At 36.6% G+C, this 22,890-nt stretch overlaps 2 protein-coding genes across 2 annotated transcripts; both read left to right on the forward strand.

Moving 5' to 3' along the window:
• Nucleotides 1–641: 641 nt before the first annotated feature.
• LOC131597628 (uncharacterized) lies at nt 642–13,365 on the forward strand (the record flags this gene model as incomplete). Its single annotated transcript, XM_058870314.1, has 2 exons — nt 642–1,874; nt 13,309–13,365. Coding segments are annotated over 2 exons (1,290 nt in total), but the record flags the coding sequence as incomplete, so codon positions are not given.
• Nucleotides 13,366–19,307: 5,942 nt separating this feature from the next.
• LOC131597629 (uncharacterized) lies at nt 19,308–19,706 on the forward strand. Its single transcript, XM_058870315.1, has one exon. It carries the CDS (start codon nt 19,308–19,310, stop codon nt 19,704–19,706), a length of 399 nt encoding a protein of 132 aa, XP_058726298.1.
• The last annotated feature ends 3,184 nt before the right edge of the window (nt 19,707–22,890 follow it).

Genomic DNA, 22,890 nt, shown 5'->3' on the forward strand with positions numbered 1-22,890 from the left:
GTCAGAATGTGTGTTGACTACCGTGACTTGAACAAGGCCAGTCCAAAAGATGACTTTCCATTACCGCATATCGACATGCTGGTTGATAACACCGCTAAGTTCAACGTCTTTTCCTTCATGGACGGGTTCTCCGGTTATAATCAGATCAAGTGGCTCCTGAAGACATGGAGAAGACATCTTTCATCACCCCATGGGGTACCTTTTGCTACAAAGTGATGCCGTTTGGATTAAAGAATGCAGGTGCAACTTACCAAAGGGCAATGACTACTCTCTTTCATGACATGATGCATAAAGAAATTGAAGTTTATGTGGACGACATGATAGCCAAGTCCAGCACAGAAGAAGAACACATTGAATACCTTTTGAAGTTGTTTCAACGACTAAGGAAATATCAGCTTCGCTTGAATCCTAACAAATGTACTTTTGGGGTTAGATCTGGAAAACTCTTGGGTTTCATTGTCAGCCAAAGAGGTATCGAAGTAGATCCCGACAAAGTCAAAGCTATTCAAGAGATGCCTGCACCAAAGACTGAAAAACAAGTAAGAGGATTTCTCGGACGATTGAACTATATCTCCAGATTCATCTCTCAAATGACTGCTACTTGTGGGCCAATTTTCAAGCTTCTCCGCAAAGATCAAGGGGTTGTATGGACTGAAGATTGCCAAAAAGCGTTCGACAGTATCAAAGAGTACCTGTTAGAACCACCAATATTGATTCCTCCAGTTGAAGGAAGACCATTAATCATGTACCTTACTGTGTTAGAAGAATCCATGGGTTGTATGCTTGGACAACAAGATGAAACCGGTAAGAAGGAGCATGCCATCTATTACCTGAGTAAGAAATTCACAGATTGTGAGTCTCGTTACTCCATGCTCGAAAAAACATGTTGTGCTTTGGCTTGGGCTTCGAAACGTCTCCGCCAGTACATGATCAACAATACTACTTGGTTAATCTCCAAAATGGATCCGATCAAGTATGTCTTTGAAAAGCCTGCATTAACAGGAAGGATTGCCCGATGGCAAATGCTGTTATCTGAATATGACATTGAATACCGTGCTCAAAAAGCAGTCAAAGGAAGCATTCTCGCTGATCATTTGGCGCATCAACCAATTAATGAATATCAATATGTCAAATTTGACTTTCCTGATGAAGATGTCATGTACTTAAAGATGAAAGATTGTGACGAACCGTTACCTGAAGAAGGTCCTGAGCCTGGATCAAGATGGGGCCTAATTTTTGATGGAGCAGTTAACGCTTTTGGCAATGGAATTGGGGCAATCATCATCACTCCCAAGGGTAATCATATCCCGTTCTCTGCCAGATTGCTATTTGATTGTACCAACAATATCGCAGAATACGAAGCTTGTATCATGGGTCTCGAAGAAGCCATTGACTTAAGGATCAAGATCCTCGACATATATGGAGATTCAGCCCTCGTGATCAACCAAATCAAAGACAAGTGGGAAACTTACCACCCTGGCTTGATTCCTTACAGAGATTATGCAAGACGTCTGTTGACTTTCTTCAACAAGGTTGAATTGCATCATATACCTCGAGATCAGAATCGAATGGCAGACGCCTTGGCTACTCTATCTTCCATGTTCAAAGTCAATCATTGGAACGATATGCCTACAGTCAGAATTACGCGCCTTGAAAGGCCCGCCTATGTGTTTGCAACTGAAGCAGTCATCGATGATAAACCGTGGTTCCACGACATCAAACGCTTCCTTCAAACTCAAGAGTACCCGCTTGGGGCATCAAACAAAGATAAGAAAACTCTAAGGAGACTTTCTGGCAGTTTCTTCCTGAACGGAGATGTGCTATACAAAAGAAACTTCGACATGGTTTTGCTCAGATGCGTGGACAGACACGAAGCAGACATGTTAATGCATGAAGTGCATGAAGGGTCCTTTGGAACTCATTCAAATGGGCATGCAATGTCCAAAAAGATGTTAAGAGCAGGATACTATTGGTTAACAATGGAATCTGATTGTTGTAAACACGTGAAGAGATTTCACAAGTGCCAGATCTATGCAGATAAGATCCATGTGCCACCGACTCTACTCAACGTTCTCTCATCTCCATGGCCTTTTTCCATGTGGGGTATCGACATGATCGGAATGATCGAACCGAAAGCTTCAAACGGTCATCGTTTCATCTTAGTGGCAATTGATTACTTCACCAAATGGGTTGAAGCAGCATCTTATGCCAATGTTACAAGACAAGTGGTTGTGAGGTTTATCAAGAATAACATCATTTGCCGATATGGTGTTCCCAGCAAGATCATTACTGACAATGGTTCAAACTTGAACAACAAAATGATGAAAGAACTGTGTGAGGAATTCAAGATTGAGCATCATAACTCTTCTCCTTACAGACCAAAAATGAACGGCGCCGTTGAAGCTGCCAACAAGAACATTAAGAAGATTGTCCAGAAAATGGTCGTCACTTACAAAGACTGGCATGAAATGCTGCCATTTGCTTTACATGGGTACCGTACTTCAGTGCGTACTTCAACAGGGGCAACTCCCTTTTCTCTAGTATACGGCATGGAAGCTGTACTCCCCCTGGAAGTTGAAATACCATCAATGAGAGTCCTCATGGAGACTAAGTTATCAGAGGCTGAATGGTGTCAAAGCAGATACGATCAGTTGAACTTAATCGAAGAAAAACGTATGACTGCTCTATGCCATGGACAGTTATACCAAGCAAGGATGAAACAAGCCTTCAACAAAAAGGTTCGACCTCGTGAATTTCAAGAAGGCGACCTCGTGCTTAAAAAGATCTTGTCTTTTCAACCAGATTCTAGGGGCAAATGGTCTCCTAATTATGAAGGCCCGTATGTTGTCAAAAGAACATTTTCTGGCGGCGCCATGACTCTTGCAACCATGGATGGTGATGAACTCCCGCATCCTGTGAATGTTGATGCAGTCAAGAAATACTTTGTCTAAAAAATACAAAAGAACAGCTCGGTAAGTCGAAAACCCGCAAAGGGCGACTTAGGCAAAAATGAGCGTCTCGGTGGACTGAAAACCCGGAAGGGCGGTCCAGGCAAAAATTAGAGACAGTAAACAGAAAAAATTCATCCTGGTAGATTGAAAACCTGAAAAGGCAATCTAGGCAAAAATTAGGGATTCATGACAAAGTAACTGCATCAGTCCATACTTCGTCACCTGAAAAGTCTGTACGTCATCAAAGGATCTTCGATCAAATTCTCGCCAATCTGAAGCGACCAGCACAGTTGGAACTCAAAGTTGTTAGGGGAATAGTGGTTATTGCTTTCAATGTAGCCTTTTCCGCATAATTACCATTTCCAACTTTTGTAAATACTCTATGGAATCACGCCTTTAGCTGATTTCCATCCTATTAAATAAATTTGAGCCTTGTGCCCATTTGTTTGCAATCTCTAATTTCTTTTAGCTTGCAAAATGACGCTTTAATTGTGTTATTCACTTTTGAAACAAAAAGAAAAATAAGTTTTAAATGAATTTACCTCATACTTTTCTTTTTCAAAATAAAAGCGAAATTTTCCTTTGAGCTGTGAACAACAGAAGGAACGTCAACAGCTATCTCCATAGGATGAATCAAAGATTATGATAGGAAAAGCTCTTCTATCCCCAGTGAAGAAGCTCTTCTATCCCTATTGAAGAAGATCTTTTATCCCTAGTGACGAAGATTTCCAATCCCCAGTGAAGAAGTTCTTTCATCTCCAGTGAAGAAGTTCCTCCATCTCAAATAAGAAAAGATGCTTATCTTCCCCAGAGAAGTTTAAAGCACGCAGCATCATTCATCACCTGTGTTATCTACACCGTGTTGAAAAACATTTGCCAAATATCTGGTTGTATTGCGACGTCGGTCCTTCTCCAGTATATACTTCTTTGTCTGTCAGTATTGTCAACATGCATGCGACATTCATGACATTCATCATTCATACATATTTGCATCATTTATGCATTCTTGCATTTTTTAATGATTGCTTCGAAATCATTCATTCAGGATATATTTATCCTCAAAAAGAAAAGAAAGAAAAAAAAGAAAAAAAAAAGAAGAAAAAGAAACAGGTATGGGCATGTCATCTCTCCAGTAGGTTGTCACCCATAAGCAAAAAGAACATCTTCTTTCTCCAATTCCCCACTGAGATCATTCCTCGTGGAAGAAGGTTGCTTTAGTTTTCTCCTCTCAAAACAAAGGAGAAAATCCCCATTTGAGTTCATTCCTCATGGGTACAAAGTCTTGTTTGACTGTTTCTTTCCAATTCATTCATGGATAGAACCCTGTCTTTACCAAAGATTCAAATTACGATTCCCAAATAGAGTCGTGAAAACAGACAATAAGCAATAGCCTCATCGTCTGAGCAGCTTATTTCTCTTTCAAAAGATTTTTCCTCTCTAGGAAATCAATCATGAAAACCATTTGACAATCAGGGCCTTATTACTGTTCACAAGGCTGAATAACCAGTAATTTCCCTAGCAAAGTCTCCAGAATCATTTTATCACTCGGTTGATAATTGATCATGTCTTCAAAACCACTATCACGAGACTGGTAGTCGGTAACCTTTTGTTCTGGTTATATTATTTAACATGTCTATCACAAGGCTGATAGTCGGTAATATTAATCGAACCTTTGAAACTCTTTTTACCTTGTCAAGTCTATCACCATGCTGATAGTCGGTAATACAGTTTCATACCTTTCACCTTCGCATTATTAAACAAGTCTATCCCCGTGCTGATAGTCGATAATGTCGATAGGTAAGCTTTTCTTACAAGGCTATCATTCCCCGGTGAAGCATACACTTGCTTTCCCGAAAAGAAAGAAAACGGATTCTCTTCCTAAAACGGATTGAGGTATCCTTCCCAATCTCTTTTCCCCAGCGGATTCAGTTCTTGATATCCCTCGGTAAAGATATCCTTGTATCATTCGCAATTTTGGTATCTTAGGTCCAAAATTTGCGTCTTCTGATATTTAAGTCTCTTCCACCCTATCAAAACGAAGATTTTCAATCTTCATGTCTCAGGTTGAAGAAACTTAAATAGGGGCATCTGTCATACCCCAATTTTTGACCTAAGATACCACCTCATATCATTGCATATGCATCATTTGCATCTCTAACAAATTGCATAGTTTGTGTTTGCTACTTGTGACTCAGCAGGGATTTAATCAAGAAAATCACTCATCAGTACAAGCAACAAATAACAATTAGGGTTTTGTTTTCCCTTCTTCTCAAATGAACCATCTTCATCAACAATCAACATTTGGTCCTCAGAGATTCACTTCAACAAGCCCAACAGCTTTGAATCGACCAAACTAGGGTTTTGCCTGAAGACAGCATACTCCTGACTTTTGCTCAGGATTTGACCTAATGACTTGGGAAATGACCTCAAGACCCCAAGTGCATCATTTTGACTTAATCCATTGGCTCGGAACATCTCCTACACAAGGATTGATCAACAGTGAAATCTCAGATCATCAGATTAGGATTTTTGAACTATCAGGGACCAAAATCAGGGATCACATTTGGGAAACCCTAAAAACCCCCAGGAAGTCAATTAAAGGTTTCAATCATCTTCTAATATTCCCTATGACAATATCCAGTGGAAATTGCATCTCAATTCAAGATCCACAGCCATCAATTTCATCAGGTCGACAATTAGGGTTTTTGACCTAATTCACTGAATAATTGACTTTTTAATCAGGACATGTTGCCACAACTCAAACCATGGCTGAATATCCTCTAATTCTTCAATGTGATCCATTCATACCATTCATATGGTGAGGATAGCCTGTTTCATTTGAAATCTCCAGAAACGCGATTCGTCTGAAAAAGTCAACTGTACAAGATCACCATTGACTTTTGGGGAATTTTGGTCAACCATGACTTTTGAAGTTTTGAATCATCAATATATGATATATGAAGTCATTTGATCAAGAAAAATCAAGAAAATCAATCAAGAATCAAAAAGTCAAAAGTTTGACTTTTCATACTTAGAAAAATTTCTAAGTGTTTTGCATGGTTTTTTCCAAACTTTGGAAGGGAATTTCTCAAAATTTCACCTACAAACTGAAAAAAACTTCCAACATGAAAGTTGTAGATTTTGATCCAATGAACAACTTTGACACATATAATTTTTTTCCAAAAGATCAACCATTTAAGAGAAATGGAGCTTCAAAGTTGGTACTTTTTGAAAACTTCACTTAAAACCTCATTTTCTTCAAAGTTCATGGATCTTTTTCACCCACTTCCTTAAAGATCTTGAAGAAACTTTCAACTAGGGTTTTGAAGTGTGTAATATGAGCTTTCCAAAATGTCCAAGAGCATGAAAAAATATGGAGTGTAGCCATGGTTTTGAATTTTGACATTAGTGAGCTTTTCACTTAGAATTTCATGCCATTTTCACTAAGTTATGCACTATTCTACCAAATGATCCAATTGATGACACATAGAGGCAATAATTGAAAGATATTTCTGGTTTGAGATCAGAATGGAAAGAGATAAGAAGCTTAGAGAAATAACCATGGTTTAGTTACTTTTAACCATATGCATTAAATGTGAAAGATTCCTTTCTATCCTTTAAGCCAAATCATCAAACCTTGAAGCAAGTTGCAAAGCTCTGAGTTCAGACTCTTTGGCCTATAAATAGAGGTCCAAACTCCATTCAAAATCACACCAAAGTCTCACAAATTATAGGCTTTCTCTTTCTTTCTTAGAATGCAAGTTTCTTAAGTTTCTAAGAGGTACAAAACTCAACCTCCAAACCCTTGAAGTTATGGCCAAAGTGATGGTTCTAGCAACTCATAAACATCATATGGGATGTGTTTGAACCACTCACACACCCCAAATCACCCCAAAACTCAGATTCACTCTTCAACCTCCATATGAACACATGAAGAGCCTTATCATGCCAATTTTCATTCCAGATCATTTCTGTCCAAATTAACACTTCCCACACCTCACATATATCACATATGAGCTATCCAAACACTCATCATCAACCTGAAACATCAGAATCATCGAGCTCAATTCACACTTAGGCTTAACTGCAGATCGGGTACCTCCAACTGCTCTAGGTGTTTTCAATTCACTCCAAGCATCCAGATACCTTCCATAAGGTTCATTGAAGCTGTCCAGATTGAGCAACAACATCTGTAACACCTCCTTTGCAAAATTCAATCTCCAGCTTGGTCGTTTTTGAGGTAAGTGCTCATGAACTTCAAACTCTATCATACATGCATCATAAATGAAAAACTGAGTTACCATCTTGTTTCTGCACCATCACTAAATAATAACCCTCAATCAATTGCATCATATCATGATCATACACGATTTCACAAAGATTTGTCATATTAGGGTTCTTCGTGTTCATCAGAGAATTAATCATCTTAGAGCAAAAATAAATGAAATTAAAGGTCATCATCATGTTCCTCGTCCAAAACCGAGTGAGATAGACCCTTTGATCGATCAAAACAATACAGATTTGAGGAAATTCAAAAATCAGTTAGGGTTGTGTTCTTGGCGCCAGATTTGGTTTGGGAAATTCAAATTCTTGATTTAAAATATATTTTACAAAACGCGTATGTTTAACAAGCCACAAGCGTGGCTCAGTTGGTCCATGTTTTGGTCAGCAAGCGTAGGTGCGTGGGTTCAAACCCTGGTAGGACCAAAACCAATTTTTTTGACACTATTTTTCTTTCATTTTTTAACAAAACTTCATCATTTAATTTAACCAATCAAATCAACTTATTTTTTCTTCATTTTTTAAACACTTCTTATTTAATATACATATTTTGACAATATAAAAAAAAATCACAAAAAAAGATTTATTTGATATGTTTTTAATTAGGTTTAAAATGATACATTTTTAAGTGTTTTTAAATACTTTAAATATTTGTTTTTCATTTAATTTTCAAACCTAATCACTTGTAAATATTTTTGTGATCAAAACCCTAATCACTTAGGTCTTAATTAAGCATTAAAATTTTATTTAAACTTAATTAAGTTGACTTTTGTCAAATTCAAATTGTTTTAAAACAAGCGATCGCGATTCTTTTCAAAGACGATAAACCATTTCTTTTTGAAACTATTGATTAAATCTTTTAATTGATCAATTAATTTTCAAAAAAAACGAAGTGGGGCCTCTCGAATATTAGAGAGTGTAAGTCCCATTTCTTTTCTTTTTGTACAGTTTTTTAAACAATAAAACTTTTTTTTTCAAAATAAAATCTTTTCAAACAATTTTCAAAACATTTTTCAAATCATTTTTCAAAACAACAAAACTTCAAACTTTTAAAATATACCATGGGCCTCCATGTAGGTATAAGTCCCATTCCAGTACATGAAATTAGGTATTTCATTGTACGCCTTTTGTACATATCTCAATCAAATTTTTTAACCTTGAATAACTAATCAAAAATGAAGGTTTTTCTTTAAATCTTCCCAAAAATACCATGGGCCTCCACATAGGTATAAGTCCCAAGCCTCTTGTAAGTATTTTGTTTGCATAGTTTTTGAATAAACTCAAGTGGGCCTCTCCCCGAGTATGAGTCCCGAGCCCCTGTGTATAAAAATGGATCATGCTTACAGGTATATTTCCTTCATAAACTCCATTATATATACACACTTTGTCATATATATGTATAACTGTTCATATTTGTTCATGTACTTGTTCATATTTGTTCGTACTTGTTCATGTTTGTGATTGTGTTATATATACTTGTTCAACTTAGTACAACACTAGGTTCCCCATAGCCTCCTATTGGGCTTCATGCAAAGAATCTCCCCTAGTTTAGGTTAGGACATAGAGTATGGTTTCTCGGTGAAATCGCTCTAAGAGCTCAAACCAACTATACCATGCCTCCCCTTGGGCTTTGTACAAACGAGTGACCCTCCCATAGCCTCCTCTTGGGCTTACAATGCAAGGACCCTCGATAGTCCCTCCCATAGCCTCCTCTTGGGCTTACAATGCAAGGACCCTCGGATAGCCTCCTCTTGGGCTTCGTACAAGGACCCACGGGCTTCTTATAAGCATCCCCAATATCCAAAACAAATACCCTAGGAGATTAGACATTTATCATCTCTATGATAGGAGTATCTCTTCTATATCATCACAAACAATCAATCAATCAAACTTTTTTGCCACAAGGCTGGCTAATCAATCAAACTTTTTTGCCACAAGGCTGGCTAATCAATCAAACCGTTTTGCCACCATACTGGCTGATTAATCAAAGTTTTTGTCACAAGGCTGACTTCATTGAAACTTTTGCCACAAGGCTGGCTGATTAATCAAAACTTTTTGTCACAAGGCTGACTTCATTGAAAGTTTTTGCCACAAGGCTGGTTAAACAAACAAAAAACATCTTTATCATTCTAAGCGCCATAAGTGGCATGGCCCAGGGCTTATAATGAAAAGATTTTCAAACAAAATCAAACAGATGTATGTGATGATATAGATTAGATACATCGAGCATTTAGATGACATTTGTCTATTTTCCTTTGCTTCCACTAGCATAAGTGGGAACTACGATTGCTCTGACTTTCTCAACATCCCTTTGAGAATACGTAGGCACAAGGTCGTATCCTTGGCGAGCAAAACTTCTCCCTCAAACCACTCAAACCTTAGCACCCGTAGACCCCGAGCTACAGATGCTCTGATTCCCTCTAGGGGATATGTATGCAGAGGATCGCGATGATCTTTGCGAGCATAATCAAACAAACACCTTAGGTCCCACCTCTTTCTCACAAGAACCTCCACCATAACAAGAATGGAATAAACAAAACAAAGAAACCTATAAAGTACTATAGATACGTTGGGTGCTAATACTTTCCCTTCGTATAACCAACCCTCTTACCCAAGATCTCTCCCCCACTTTTAGGTTATTGCAGCTTTTTTCCTTTTCCTACTTTGGAAACAATAAAAAGTTTGGTCGGTACAAAAGAAAAATCATTTTTTGAGCACTCGAGCCCAAAGAAGGCATCAGGTGTCTCATCCCGAAAAAAGGACAAACGATTTTTCCCCGCGACACTTAGCAATGATGAGAGACTAGTATGCTATTTATAATAAAACCTAACATACTAACTAATGGGCTTTTTCCACAAGGCCCATCACACAAGCCAACTTAATAAACAAGCTAACTTAACAAATTAGGGTTTAAACACTAAAACCTAATTTAACATGCTAACAACCCTAGCATCTTTGACACAAGCATGTGAACAACCTTTGACTTCATGCTTTACCCTGTCGAAACAAGAAGCTATCCTTCGGCCATACTAGAGTTCGATCCAATATCTCACACTTGAAATTTCACGAAATAAGAATGGGGGAAATTCGGAGCCTTAGGGTTACTTCGATGTTTATGAGAGGGAGAAATTGAAGCATTCTAAAATTTCTGAATTTTAATTTTATACAAATAATTATATTTCGTATACTAATAATTGTAAATAAATATCACACTAATGATGTTAGTGTAGTGGTTGATGGTATCATGATAAAGCTTGAGATCACAAGTTCGATTCATAGGATTGTCATATTTATCAAGGAGATAGAACTCTGACCCCCACGCATATTATAATGTTTTTTATTTGAAATTTTATACGTTAGAGACGGATAACATCAGTCTCTAAACATTTTTTTGTCAGAGACGGAATCAGAGACGAATGTTAATTGACCATAAATGATTTCTGTCTCTACCATTCGTCTCTGAGTAAATGTCAAATAATAAAAAATAATATCTTATTTTTTAGAGACGGAATTTGAGACAGATATTTTTGGAGACGGCGCCATCCGTCTCTAAATTCCGTCACCCATATCAAATATTTTATATCGGTCTCAAATGATTAATTTCCGTCTCAAATTCCCTCTCTATCAGAGATTGAAAAGTATCTGTCTCTGACTCCCGTCACTATTTAAGGTTTTTCTAGTAGTGAGAGTTCAACTAATGTATGGATTATGCCTAATGTGAACCTTTCTAACAATCAAACATCCATATCCTCTAACACTCTTATGGTTGATTTCATGGTCTTAAAAGCTTTTAAAGTTCAAGTTCATCATCCAAAAGTTCCAAAAAGTATTGAGGTTTTTTGACCTCCTTCAACTTTGGATTGGGTGAAATGTAACATGAATGAAGCCTTTCTTGGGAACCATGACCCTACTACATGTAGAGGTGTGTTCAGGAATAATGTTGGTGATATTCTAGATTTCTAGGTTATTTTGCCGCAACTTGGCAACATAATCATTTGTAGATGAGTTTAATGGTATTATGCATGCTATTGATGCTGCCTCTCAATAAGATTGGCATGAAATTCAGATAGAATATGCTACCTCCTTCCACAATTCCTTGATGGTTCCTTGGAGAATAAGAAATCACTTGAACAACTCCATTCTTAAAACTAGATGCATGAACTTCATTATCACTCATGTGTTTAGAGAAGAGAACCAAGGTGCCAACAAGCTATCAAATCTTGGTCTCTCTATATACCTCTAATTGTTAGAGATGTTTTCACTAGGAATATAATTGGTCTACCTAATTTCCTTTTTAGTTGATTGAAGGTTTTGGCCAGATCCCCATTTGTATCATGTTCTTTTTCTTTTATATATAGTTTCTTTTGCTTAAAACTTTTTGTCAATTTTTAATTGCAACAAAATATTTTAAAATTCTTGACAGTCAGGATTTTTTTTTGTTTTATTTGTGAATTTGGAGATTTGTGAATATGGAAATGAAAAAATGAGAGCCTTTTGGATCAAAGAAAAGATAGTGTTGCAATTTGTTAATGATGGTTTTTTTTCTTTTTTCCATAAGACAATTTGTTACAAGGAATGAGATCAAGTAGATGAAGATCTTCTTATGTGATGTAAGTTTGAGAAGTTGTTACAAAAAGAAAATTCCTTAGAACCATATTCAATTAGAATGGAAAAGATAATAAAATAAATTTAGGGGGTGACAAAACGAGTAGTAGTCCGTTTGACCCGTCCATGTACCCGTTAAAAAATGGCGGGTTAGTTTGAGATTTTTGGTCCGCCGTCCATCAAAGCTCGCCCTGTCAAATACCGTCCTCGCAAAACTCGTCTCGTCAAAATCTGTCGTTTGTCAAAGTTCGCTCCGCCTATTCGTTCAGCTCATCCCGCCTTAATTCCGTGTCTTTTTAGTTAATTCTAGTAATTGCAATTCTTGATGGTTTTATTTTATATATTTATTTATGAATATATGTAACATTTTTTAAAGTAAAACTTTTTTAAAAATTTTTTATAAAAATTTATTTTAAAAAACCATGTTTTCAAAATAAATACTAAAATGTCTAGGTTTGACAGACCCCTTAAGGGTATGCGCCAAACCAATTGGCGCAAGGGAACAATGTTTAGGTGTTGTAGCCATTTGAAATGGCGCATACACTCATGCTAGCCATTCAAAATGGTGCATGCATGCTACCCCATATTAGGTATGCCATTTGAAATGGCGCATATGTGGGGTTCCTATTTTTTTCATTTATTTTAATTAATAAATTGGGACCCATATGGACTACTGGAACCAGATATTGCAACAACGATTGAAATAAATAAATCCCGAAATATTTTTTTATTAACTTGAACAACAAGATACACTGACAACAACTACTACTAATAAACCAAAAATTAAAAAAATCCTAGTGTCCTTCATCACCCAAAGGCCCCTCCGTTCCGCATGCAGGTGCTCGTATAACACGTTGAGGACGTGTATTTCCGCTGCGAATCCTAGGGCCACCCCTTCCTCTTGGTGGTTCAGGTTGTGTCTGTGTAGACGATCATGGCATTGTGTTGTCCCGCCTGTCGCTGTCAAGGAATTTGTCACCATAATGTCCCGGAAACCGACTATTGTAAAGTCGGTTACCCAATCCCTCAAATGTGCTAAATTGTGGTGGGGGGTAGGGTGAGGCACGGTTTCTGGGCAGTAGCACTCAGCAGCACTTGAACTACCTTGATAGAAGTCAAATTGATTGGATGGCGTTGCAAACCCAAAGGAGGTACGGTGGTGTGATGATTGGGACACTAAAGGGTCGCGAGGGTCATATTCATCAGCTGGACCCTCGTCGGGACTTAGTTGTACTCTTGATGAACCAGCCTCGTTGTGTTGGCTGAATGACCTGCGACTCTGGTGAGGTGGTTGACTATGGGTTTGGAAAAGAGGTTGGGGAGGGGTATGGTAGGGGTTGTCATGATGGTATTGATGTTGATATGGTGGTTGGAACTGAGTTTGGAACGGGTTGAACTGATTTAATTGTTGTTGTGTTTGTTGATGTTGTTGTTGTGTGTATTGGTGTTGTTGTTGTTGTTGTTCTTGCAGGATGATATAATTTTGCTGCCGGGGGTCTATAAGGTAGAACGGGTCAGCCACAAATAAATTTGGGTTGGTAACAGTTCGGTACCAACTCATGTATTATGGTGAGGATTTTAGTTTATGGTCATTTCGGGGAAGTTGAGGACATGATTTGCACAGTTTTTCCACATGAGGCGCCATTCGGGAGCCAAATCCTTCCAATCTTGGTGGTCCCATTGCTGATTTACACGTTTAAGGTGCCATTATCCCAAATCAGTTGGAGGATCAGGGATACCTTGATGCATCCCGAACTGGAGTTTCACTCGGTCAGATTGATGCATCTCCACGATGTTGTACCGAAAGATGACTGTCTTTGCAGTCCAAATAGCGGCATCTTCAACTCTCGGTTCATGATCGCAGTCCAAATATGGCCTCCATATAAACTGCATGTATAAAAGTTATAAATAATTTCGGTCATATATTTAAAAAAAAATTGATAAAATAGGGAAAGTTTAGAGATTATACGTCCTCCAGTCGTAAGTGATCCAGAAGCTGGCGGTACATCGTGATGTTTGACCGCAGATTATTTTTGTAGTTCATTCCCTTTACACAAAATCTAAAATGCAGTATATATTTGTTAGTTGAAGTAAATACTAAAGATTTTATTTGAACTAAAATATGATTAGAATACTTACTTTGTTGCGTAGGCGAACGTCCACCGGCATCTGTTTTCCGGGGCCAGAATAGGCATTATCCACCACCCCCAAACTTGAACCAAGAAAGCGCATCCGTAAAACGTGAAAGTATCATTCTTAGCATTCTTGCACAGAGATTGATACAAAGTAGCCAGGACAGCAGACCCCCAACTATACTTATTCACTTTATTAATATCCATAAGTAAGCGCAAATACATAAAATTTACTGTGTTACCGGTACTGTTTGGAAATAACATGTTCCCAAAAAGCAACATGAGGTAACACCTTGTTTTATTAAGTACTTCCTCTTCAGACGAATTTTCGTCCAAACGAAATCCAGTATAATATAGGGGTGTTCGGGGTGCGGTTTGGGCGGTTTTGACGAAAAAAATCATCCGAACCGCAAGAGAAAAAATAGTGCGGTTTGGTTTGGTTCGGTTGGCTTTTAAAAAAAATCCGAACCAAACTAAACCAAACTAATGCGGTTTGGTTCGGTTCGGTTGGTTCGGTTTTTTACAAATATTTTATTGAGTCATACATACACATATAGATGACAACATAATTTTGTATTTAGACATTCATACACTATCAAATAACAACAAAACTCGTCATATTTTGACAACAATTTTCCATTTAGTATGTAAAAATTAAATTAGACAAAAGTGAAATATTAAACATAAAATAATAGCATAAAATAATATAAAAATTATTATAATGAAACAAAAAATAGAAGAGACGAAACATTAGAGAAGGTGAAAAAAGAAAAAAAAAGTGTCGAGAGATTAAAGAAGAAGTTGTGCGATAAAAACAAAACTGAAATACGGAACATTTACATAAAAATGAGAAGGTGAAAAAGAAAGAATATAAGAGAGTAGAGATTATAGAAGAAGATCAGGGAAGATGTGTGTGGCAAAGAAGGTGCAATAATGTTATTAGAGATTTGAGAAGATCGGGACTGAAATTATTTGTGTAAGGATGAGTTAAGTTTGGGTTGGATGTGAGTTAAGTAAAATTTAGGTTGTAACATAATGCGGTTTGATTCGGTTTGGTTCGGTTTACAAAATACAAACCGCAAACCGAACCGAACCGTGCGGTTTTGTTAAAAAATGACCCAAACTAATCCGAACCAAATGCGGTTTTTTGCGGTTTCAGTTTGGTTTGGTTTGGTTTGCGGTTTTCTATTGGGTTGGTTTGGTTTTGAACACCCCTAGTATAATATAACTTTAGGGCCTTTAGGTTGACACCCTGGCCCCTAGAACCTACCTCACCTTCTATTAGATTGATGCCCAATTCTTGCTCGCAAAGGGCATTGGCTTGTTGTACACACCCATTGACGGCCTTACCTGCTATTGGAAGGCCCAACAACATGTGCACATCTTCCAAGGTTATTGTGCATTCCCCGGTTGGAAGATGGAAGGTGTGAGTCTCTGGCCTCCAACGTTCTAACAAGGCCAGCACAAATTTAAGATCAATACTATAGTTTGTGATCCTGATGATGTGTCTGAAACCAGCTCTGTGTAAAAATGGTTTTATAAATTCATCAACAGGAAGCATGGAGTGGCTACGTGTACGAAATCGCTCAACGTCCTGAAAAAATAAACACAACATAAATATACAGTTATAATAAAATGGAATGCTAAGAAAATCGGAAAAACTTACAAATGTAGCGATGTTTTCCTTAGCGCCTCAGTGCTTGTTTCCCATTGTTAAGAGAGACATGTTTGGTATTTGCAGAGAGGAAAAACTTAGGAAGAAAGATGAAACAAAATTTAGTGATTGGAAATTTGTGTTGGTGATGAGAAATATGTTAAGAGATTGCAATTATATATAGTGAGAAGGCTGAAACGGTAACATGTTGCATGCTGGACATGTCAACACATTTAGTAGTGTTATATGTTGGTCATGTTTTGGAATATAAATTCTGTGGCCCAACTCAAGAGGACTATCCTGAGATTTTTGGAAGGGGAGTACCAACCCGGCAAAGAGATAAGAAGTATCAAAAGGCTTATATCTAGGGGTGGTGTTGTGATCGGGGAAAGGGAGCGTTGGTGGGAAAATGTGGTATACGATATGGATTGCACTCGAATGATGCATGGAACAGATTACATTTTGTTAACCGTTGTAATTTCTTAGATGTGTTAATTTTCTTAATTTTTGTTTCGTATTTTCAATGTATCTTTCAATGAAATGCATAATGCATATTGGTACTCTCAATTAATGGTTGTTTTATCTTATCAGCATTGGTTTGCTATATTTTGATATGTATAATCTAAAGAATAAATACATATTATCTGAAAAAATGAATAATAATTAAATAAAAACAAATTGTTAATAAGTAATAATAATATTTAGCACCAAAAAATATTGGTAGAAGGGGCTTGATATCCTATAAATAGGGGTGGTGTGAAGGTTGAGTTACCACTTCATCTTTTCTTCTTACTTCAAATAATTTAAAATGGTGTCTGTTTGGGTTGTGGTGTTTTTAGAGGAAGGTAATCACATGAGGGTATGTCTGAACCCGCATTGGGATTATAGTAGAATTGTTAGAGCTATCAACGCTAGGTTTCAACAACTGGATGGTCCAACCCATAAAGTTAAGAAATTAGATTATCGTTGTCCATACATAACTTTGACGTATGCAAGCCCAGAAGGCACCTACATGTATTATTGGGATCGTGTGCAAAATGATGTGGATGTTGATCTGATGTTTTGGACATACAGTGGAGAAGTTAATCGAGGCGTTCAAGATCCACTTGTTCTAGCAGTTATACTTGAGTAGTTTATATGATGTAATCGTGTTTGAAGTATGTAACTCGATTTTATGTTTATTGTGTTTCAATGTAAGTTTATGTCGTTGTGTTGTTGCAATATGATATTCAATGGTGTTATTGCAATATAATGTTAATTGGTGTTGTTGCAATATAAAATTAAATGGTGTTTTTATAATACAATGTTAAATCGTGTTGTTGCAATATAATTTTAGATCATTGAGTTGTTGCAAATGTTATCATGGTGTAACTACAAGGTGAATCATTTAATTAAACTTTTCGTGGTTTTTACAAACATTATTCAGGACAGACTTAGATCAGTGTGCCTTCGTCTCGTCACATCATTTTGGAATCGTCAAGACAGACATTGATTAGTGTGCCTTCGTCTTGTCACATCATGTTGGAATCTTCAGAACAAGCATTGATCAGTGTGCCTTCATCTCGTCACATCGTGTTGGAATCTTCAGAACAGGAATTGATCAGTGTGCCTTCGTCTCGTCACATCATGTTGGAATCATCAGGACATAATGCATGGCATGTTGGCGTGTTGATAAATATTACACAACAGTAACATGTTAGGGTACTTAATAACCCAACGTCTGTTTGCAATCCAACACACACATCACAGACGTCTCTTTACAATCCAACACATACATTCAAACACTTATCCAAAACAATGACTTCCCAACCCCCAATACATAGTTAATGCCCATCTTAACGGTGAGACATTCATGTGTGACACAATTGGTTTTCTGATGAGGAATACTGAAGTTGTTTCATTTTCATTAAGTAGAAGATTCAATTTTGCATACCTCCGTAAGAGAGCAGAGGCGAAGATTACAAGGGGTCATATTGCACAAATTTTCTACCAATGTCCCATTTTCTGCGACAACAACCCGGTTAAGTTTTACCAGGTCGAGGTTCAAAATGACGAAGACCTCCAGAATATGTTTGCTAATCACGAATATTCTGGGTACGAATACATCAAATTGTATGTTACCATACATTCCGATACACAACAATCACGTCTTGTTCAATCACAAATTATTGAACCACCCGTCGACGAGCAAGCAGAGGTTGATGTTATAGATGAAGAAGAAGACGATCAGGAAACTAAAGTTGACGACATGGTCAATGAAGGATCTGAAGACGAGCAGGACATATCGGTGCCTCCAGGTCATGTGTACGACCCTCCTGCACATATGATGAACTTGAACTTACAATGCGACGAACCTTCATCTGATATCTTCTTTACCTCGCACATACAAAGTGATGAAGTGCTAAGGAAAGGAGATAAGTTTCCTTCTAAGGAGGCATGTTAGAGAACTATAAAAAAATGGCACATGGCAAATAATGTTGATTTTGATGTACATCGCTCGAACCTAGAAAGATATATAATCATTTGTAAAAACCATGAGTGTGCATTCAGACTGTGTGCTTCGTATAGGAAGAGAAGTGATGCCTGGGTCACAGGGTCCATTTCACAACAACATACATGTGTCAACTCTAATACGTCCCAAGATCATACGAAGCTTAGTTATGATCTTATCTGTCATGAGATCTTGCCTCTTATCAACTGTGACCCGTCTTTGAAGGTGAAGACCATAATCTCGCATATCGTTACAACCTACAACTATAATCCATCATACATAAAGGCTTGGATAGCAAAAACAAAGGCGATTGAAATTGTGTACGGCAATTAGGAAGAGTCATACAAAACTCTTCCATGTTACCTAACTGCACTTCAAACGTATGCCCCCGACACCGTCGCTATCCTAGAGACACTGCCAGCGCATGCTCCAGATGGAACCCGTGTCCAAGGAAATGGTATATTTCATCGTCTTTTCTGGGCTTTCCAACCTTGCATACGAGGGTTTGCATATTGTAAACCGATACTGCAAATCGATGGAACTTGGTTATATGGTAAATACAAAGGAACCATGTTGATGGCGGTTGCACAAGACGGAAACATCAACATATTTCCAGTAGCGTTCGTAATAGTGGAAGGTGAAACTGCCGCGGGTTGGAGTTTCTTTTTAAGGAATCTTCGAGAACACGTTGCTCCTCAACCCGATCTTTGTTTAATCTCTGATAGGCATGCTTCCATTAAAAGTGCTTACAACAATCCAGCGAACGGATGGCAACACCCACCATCAACACATGTCTACTGTATTTGCCATATTGCCCAGAATTTCATGCGGGAGATCAAGGATAGGCACCTCCGGAAAACACTGGTCAATGCGGGATATGCATTAACTTAGCCTACATTCCAACATTATCGGAGTGAAATTGTTTTGTAAGATCCGGACGCGGGTAGTTGGATTGATAACCTTTCCAGAGAGAAATGGACCAGGGCTTATGACAACGGTGTGCGATGGGGCCACATGACAACAAATCTAGTAGAATCCATTAACGGTGTTTTTAAGGGCATCCGAAACCTTCCGATCACTGCACTGGTGGAGGCAACCTACTTTAGGATGACTTCGCTATTCTCAAAAGAGGTCAAAGGTGGAGTGCCGTTAGAGAATCGGGTCAATTGTTTAGCGAGAGTTGCATGAAATTTATGAAAGAACAATCTGCCAAGGCCAACAGTCATCATGTAACTGCTTTCGATCGATTCAAACACACCTTCAGTGTTCGAGAAACAATTGACCATAATGAAGGATTGCCGAGACAACAATATTGGATTCTACCAGATGATCATTGGTGTGACTGTGGTAAGTTTCAAGCATTTCGTATGCCTTACTCGCATGTCATAGCAGTATGTGCATATGCGCACCGAGATGCATTGTCATTACTTTCTCCAATTTACAAGGCTGAGACATTGCTCCAAGTAGACAGTGTGGCATTTCTAGTGGTGGCAAAGGAGGATTACTGGCCTGAGTATGATGGGGACGTAGTATGGCATAATGACACGATGCGACGAAATAAAAAGGGTCGCCTCAACAGTACTCGCATTTGAACCGAGATGGACGTCCATGACAAAATGGAAAGAAAATGCAATATTTATCGTCAAATAGGGCACAATAAAAAGAAATGTCCTAGCCGTGGAACAACCTCATCACATGTTTAATCAGCTTTGTAACGTTTTTTTACGAGAATGTATCAACTTCGTGTATCGACTATGAAACATATTTTTTTATCAATTAACTCTATTTTATTAATCGGCAGAATCGACTACACAAAAACATTAATTACGATTAATAATAATTTTACGAATGCGAGTAACGGACATTTTTGCGAAAATCAAAGACCGGAATGGAAAACTTGGCGCAAAATGGTACAAAATGGGGTATTTTTTTTTAAAAATAACACAAACACATAGGAGTCATTTCAAATGGCGTCTATGTGTAAACCCCCTAACATATGCGCCAATTCAATTGTCTTTCCCTAATGGCCATAGAGTTTGCGCCATTTCATATGGCTAGGTCCCAACCAATGTGCCAAATGATTTGGCGCGTACCTCTAGGGGGTCTGCCAGACCTAGACATTTTGGTAATCTTTTTGAAAATATGATTTTTTAAGTATTTTTTTTAAACTTGGTTATTTAAATTTTTTTTCCGAAAAATCTAATTGAAAGTAAATAAATTTATTAATCTATAAAAAAAAAGGCGGACTATCCCGCCATTTTGGCGGGACGGATTAAATTTTTATGCTCATTTTCATTTGGCAGACTTATTCGCCCTAACTTCTTTTAGACAGGATTAAGGCAAGCTGGGGCGGATAGCCTGTTTTGTCAACGTAAATAAATTTATTTGAGTTTATCTCTAGACAACTGTTTTTAATTAATATTTAAAATATTTTATTTAAAAATATTTTTATTTTATAAGTTTTTCAAGCTACTTTATAAAAAAAAGCTTATAATTCTTGTTATAAAATTAATTTATATAAATTTATTCATAAGGATTTATTTTATTAAGCACTTATGCTACAACCCAAAAAAAAATTTGTTTATTCAAACAAATCCTATATAAAAATAACAAACTCTAGCTAACAAATTGGTTATCTAACAACAAACTTTAACTAACAAACTAAATACTCCCTCCGGCCGGATTTATAAGCAAATATTCTCTTTTTAGGTTCATTGAATAATGAATGTATCTGGTCATTTATGTAGACGAGATACATTTATTACTCAATGAACTTAAAAAGAGAATATTTACTTATAATTCAGGCCGGAGGGAGTACTAAATATTAACTAACTTTTTTTTTCATTTTCTTTTTAATTGGGCCAAATAAAAAATTATATTAAAAATTAAATAATTATTTAAACTAAATGTAATCATCATAAAACTCTTAAACCTGAAAATATTTTAATATTAGACGTTGATTCATAGATATCTACAAAAATACAAAAACTTCTCTTTGTTTCTTTGCTTATCTATTCTCAAAACTAAACAAAAACCTCGGAATAATCTTTTAAGGAATGTAAAACCTCTTTTAAGGACTCACAAATTTTGAAATTTATAGCATATCAATATGAACAATTAATTTTTATAAACTTTTTTTATACTCAAACTTAAAATATGAACCATCAATATTTTATGAAGACTAAAGTTGGTGATTGATGAAAAACTTGACTTCACATTAATTTCCTAACTGAAAAGTCATTGTGAAGAGGCGTCGCAATGTTGAGCAAACCAAGGCAGTGCGGTCACTGATGTTGTCAGTGCCCTCAGCAAGTCAAGTCAACAGCTCATTTTATTTTACACGCAACGCGCCATCTTTATCTTTGACCTCCACGGTAACAAAATAGATGTTCAAATTTAAATTAAATCCATCAAATAGAAACTGAAAATAATTTTGAAAATAAAAATAATTACAATGACGTGTTATATGGATTTTTTAAAATTAAATATATTTTTATAGTTTCTATAAATATTTTTGAAACTATATTTTTGAGAATCTATTACGGTCAATACCAATTACCACACATTTCTCTTTTGTTTTCCATTTTACTGCCCTTTAAAAATATTTCTAAAACTACCATGCTTTCAAATTATTTTTGTATGTCATTGAGGACTAAAAATTAGGGTTAAATATGTTAGGGGTCCCTATAAATATGACAACTTTCAATTTTAGTCCTCAAAATTTTTGTTTTCAAACAATAGTCCTCACAATATTTTCCGTCTCTATTTTTGGTCTCTCCCGTTAAATTTCACTAACGGAGGCTTACGTGGCACGCCACGCGCACGGCCACGTCAGTTACGGTCTGTTTGTTTTCGGTGATTTGCATGCGAGAGAAGTTCAGGAGAGAGAGTAAGATGAGAAATGCACTACTTCTTCTGCTTGGATGATCAGAGAAATGCACTACTTTTTATGCGAAGAAATGCAATTCTGACCATTGTTTTATTTTCTTTTTCAAATATACCCTTTAACTCATTATTCGTGTGTTTGGTTTATGAGAGAAATTGTGAAGAGAGAAGTAGGTAAGAGAGAGTGAGAGAAGAAAGAAAGATGTGAGAAATAGAGTACATTTAAGTTATTGTTTGGTATAATAGAAAGAGATGCGAAATAGAAAAGAGAGAAGTATAATAACTTTTTAAATTGACAATATTGCCCTTGTTTAAAATTTATTTAAATTATTTTACTTTAATTATTTAAATAAAATAATTATTTTATTAAACTATTTTACTTTTTCAATATACAGTACACTATTTTAATATCTATTTAATATTAATTAATTGATTAATTAATAAATAATTTAATTAATAACTCTTCATTCATATTAAAAATGTTCATTTTGTATCCTTGTGTTTTGAGATTGCACCATTTCCAACTCATTCCAACGTAATTATTCATTCATATTGAAAAAAATAAGGGCATAGATGGCAAATAACTAAAAAGCAGCATCTCTTCTCCTTTTCTTTGCTAATATGAGGAAAATCAAAAAGGTGGTAAGACCCACCAAAATTCAGTCTCTCTTCACAATTTCTCTTGTCTCCCAAACAGAAGAAATAGCTATTTCTCATCTATCTCTCTCTCCTATCTCTCTCTTTGATTTCTCTCTTAAACCAAACACACCCTATGGGTGAACCAATGCACACTACTAATTATACTTAAAATGCATACTTTTAAAACTTTTTTTAACGTATAATAATAATAAATGATAAATATAAAATTATAAAATTAAAATAATTTATAAA

The sequence above is a fragment of the Vicia villosa genome, linkage group LG4 (genome assembly GCF_029867415.1).
Source record: "Vicia villosa cultivar HV-30 ecotype Madison, WI linkage group LG4, Vvil1.0, whole genome shotgun sequence".
In the NCBI taxonomy this organism is placed as follows: Eukaryota; Viridiplantae; Streptophyta; class Magnoliopsida; order Fabales; family Fabaceae; genus Vicia; species Vicia villosa.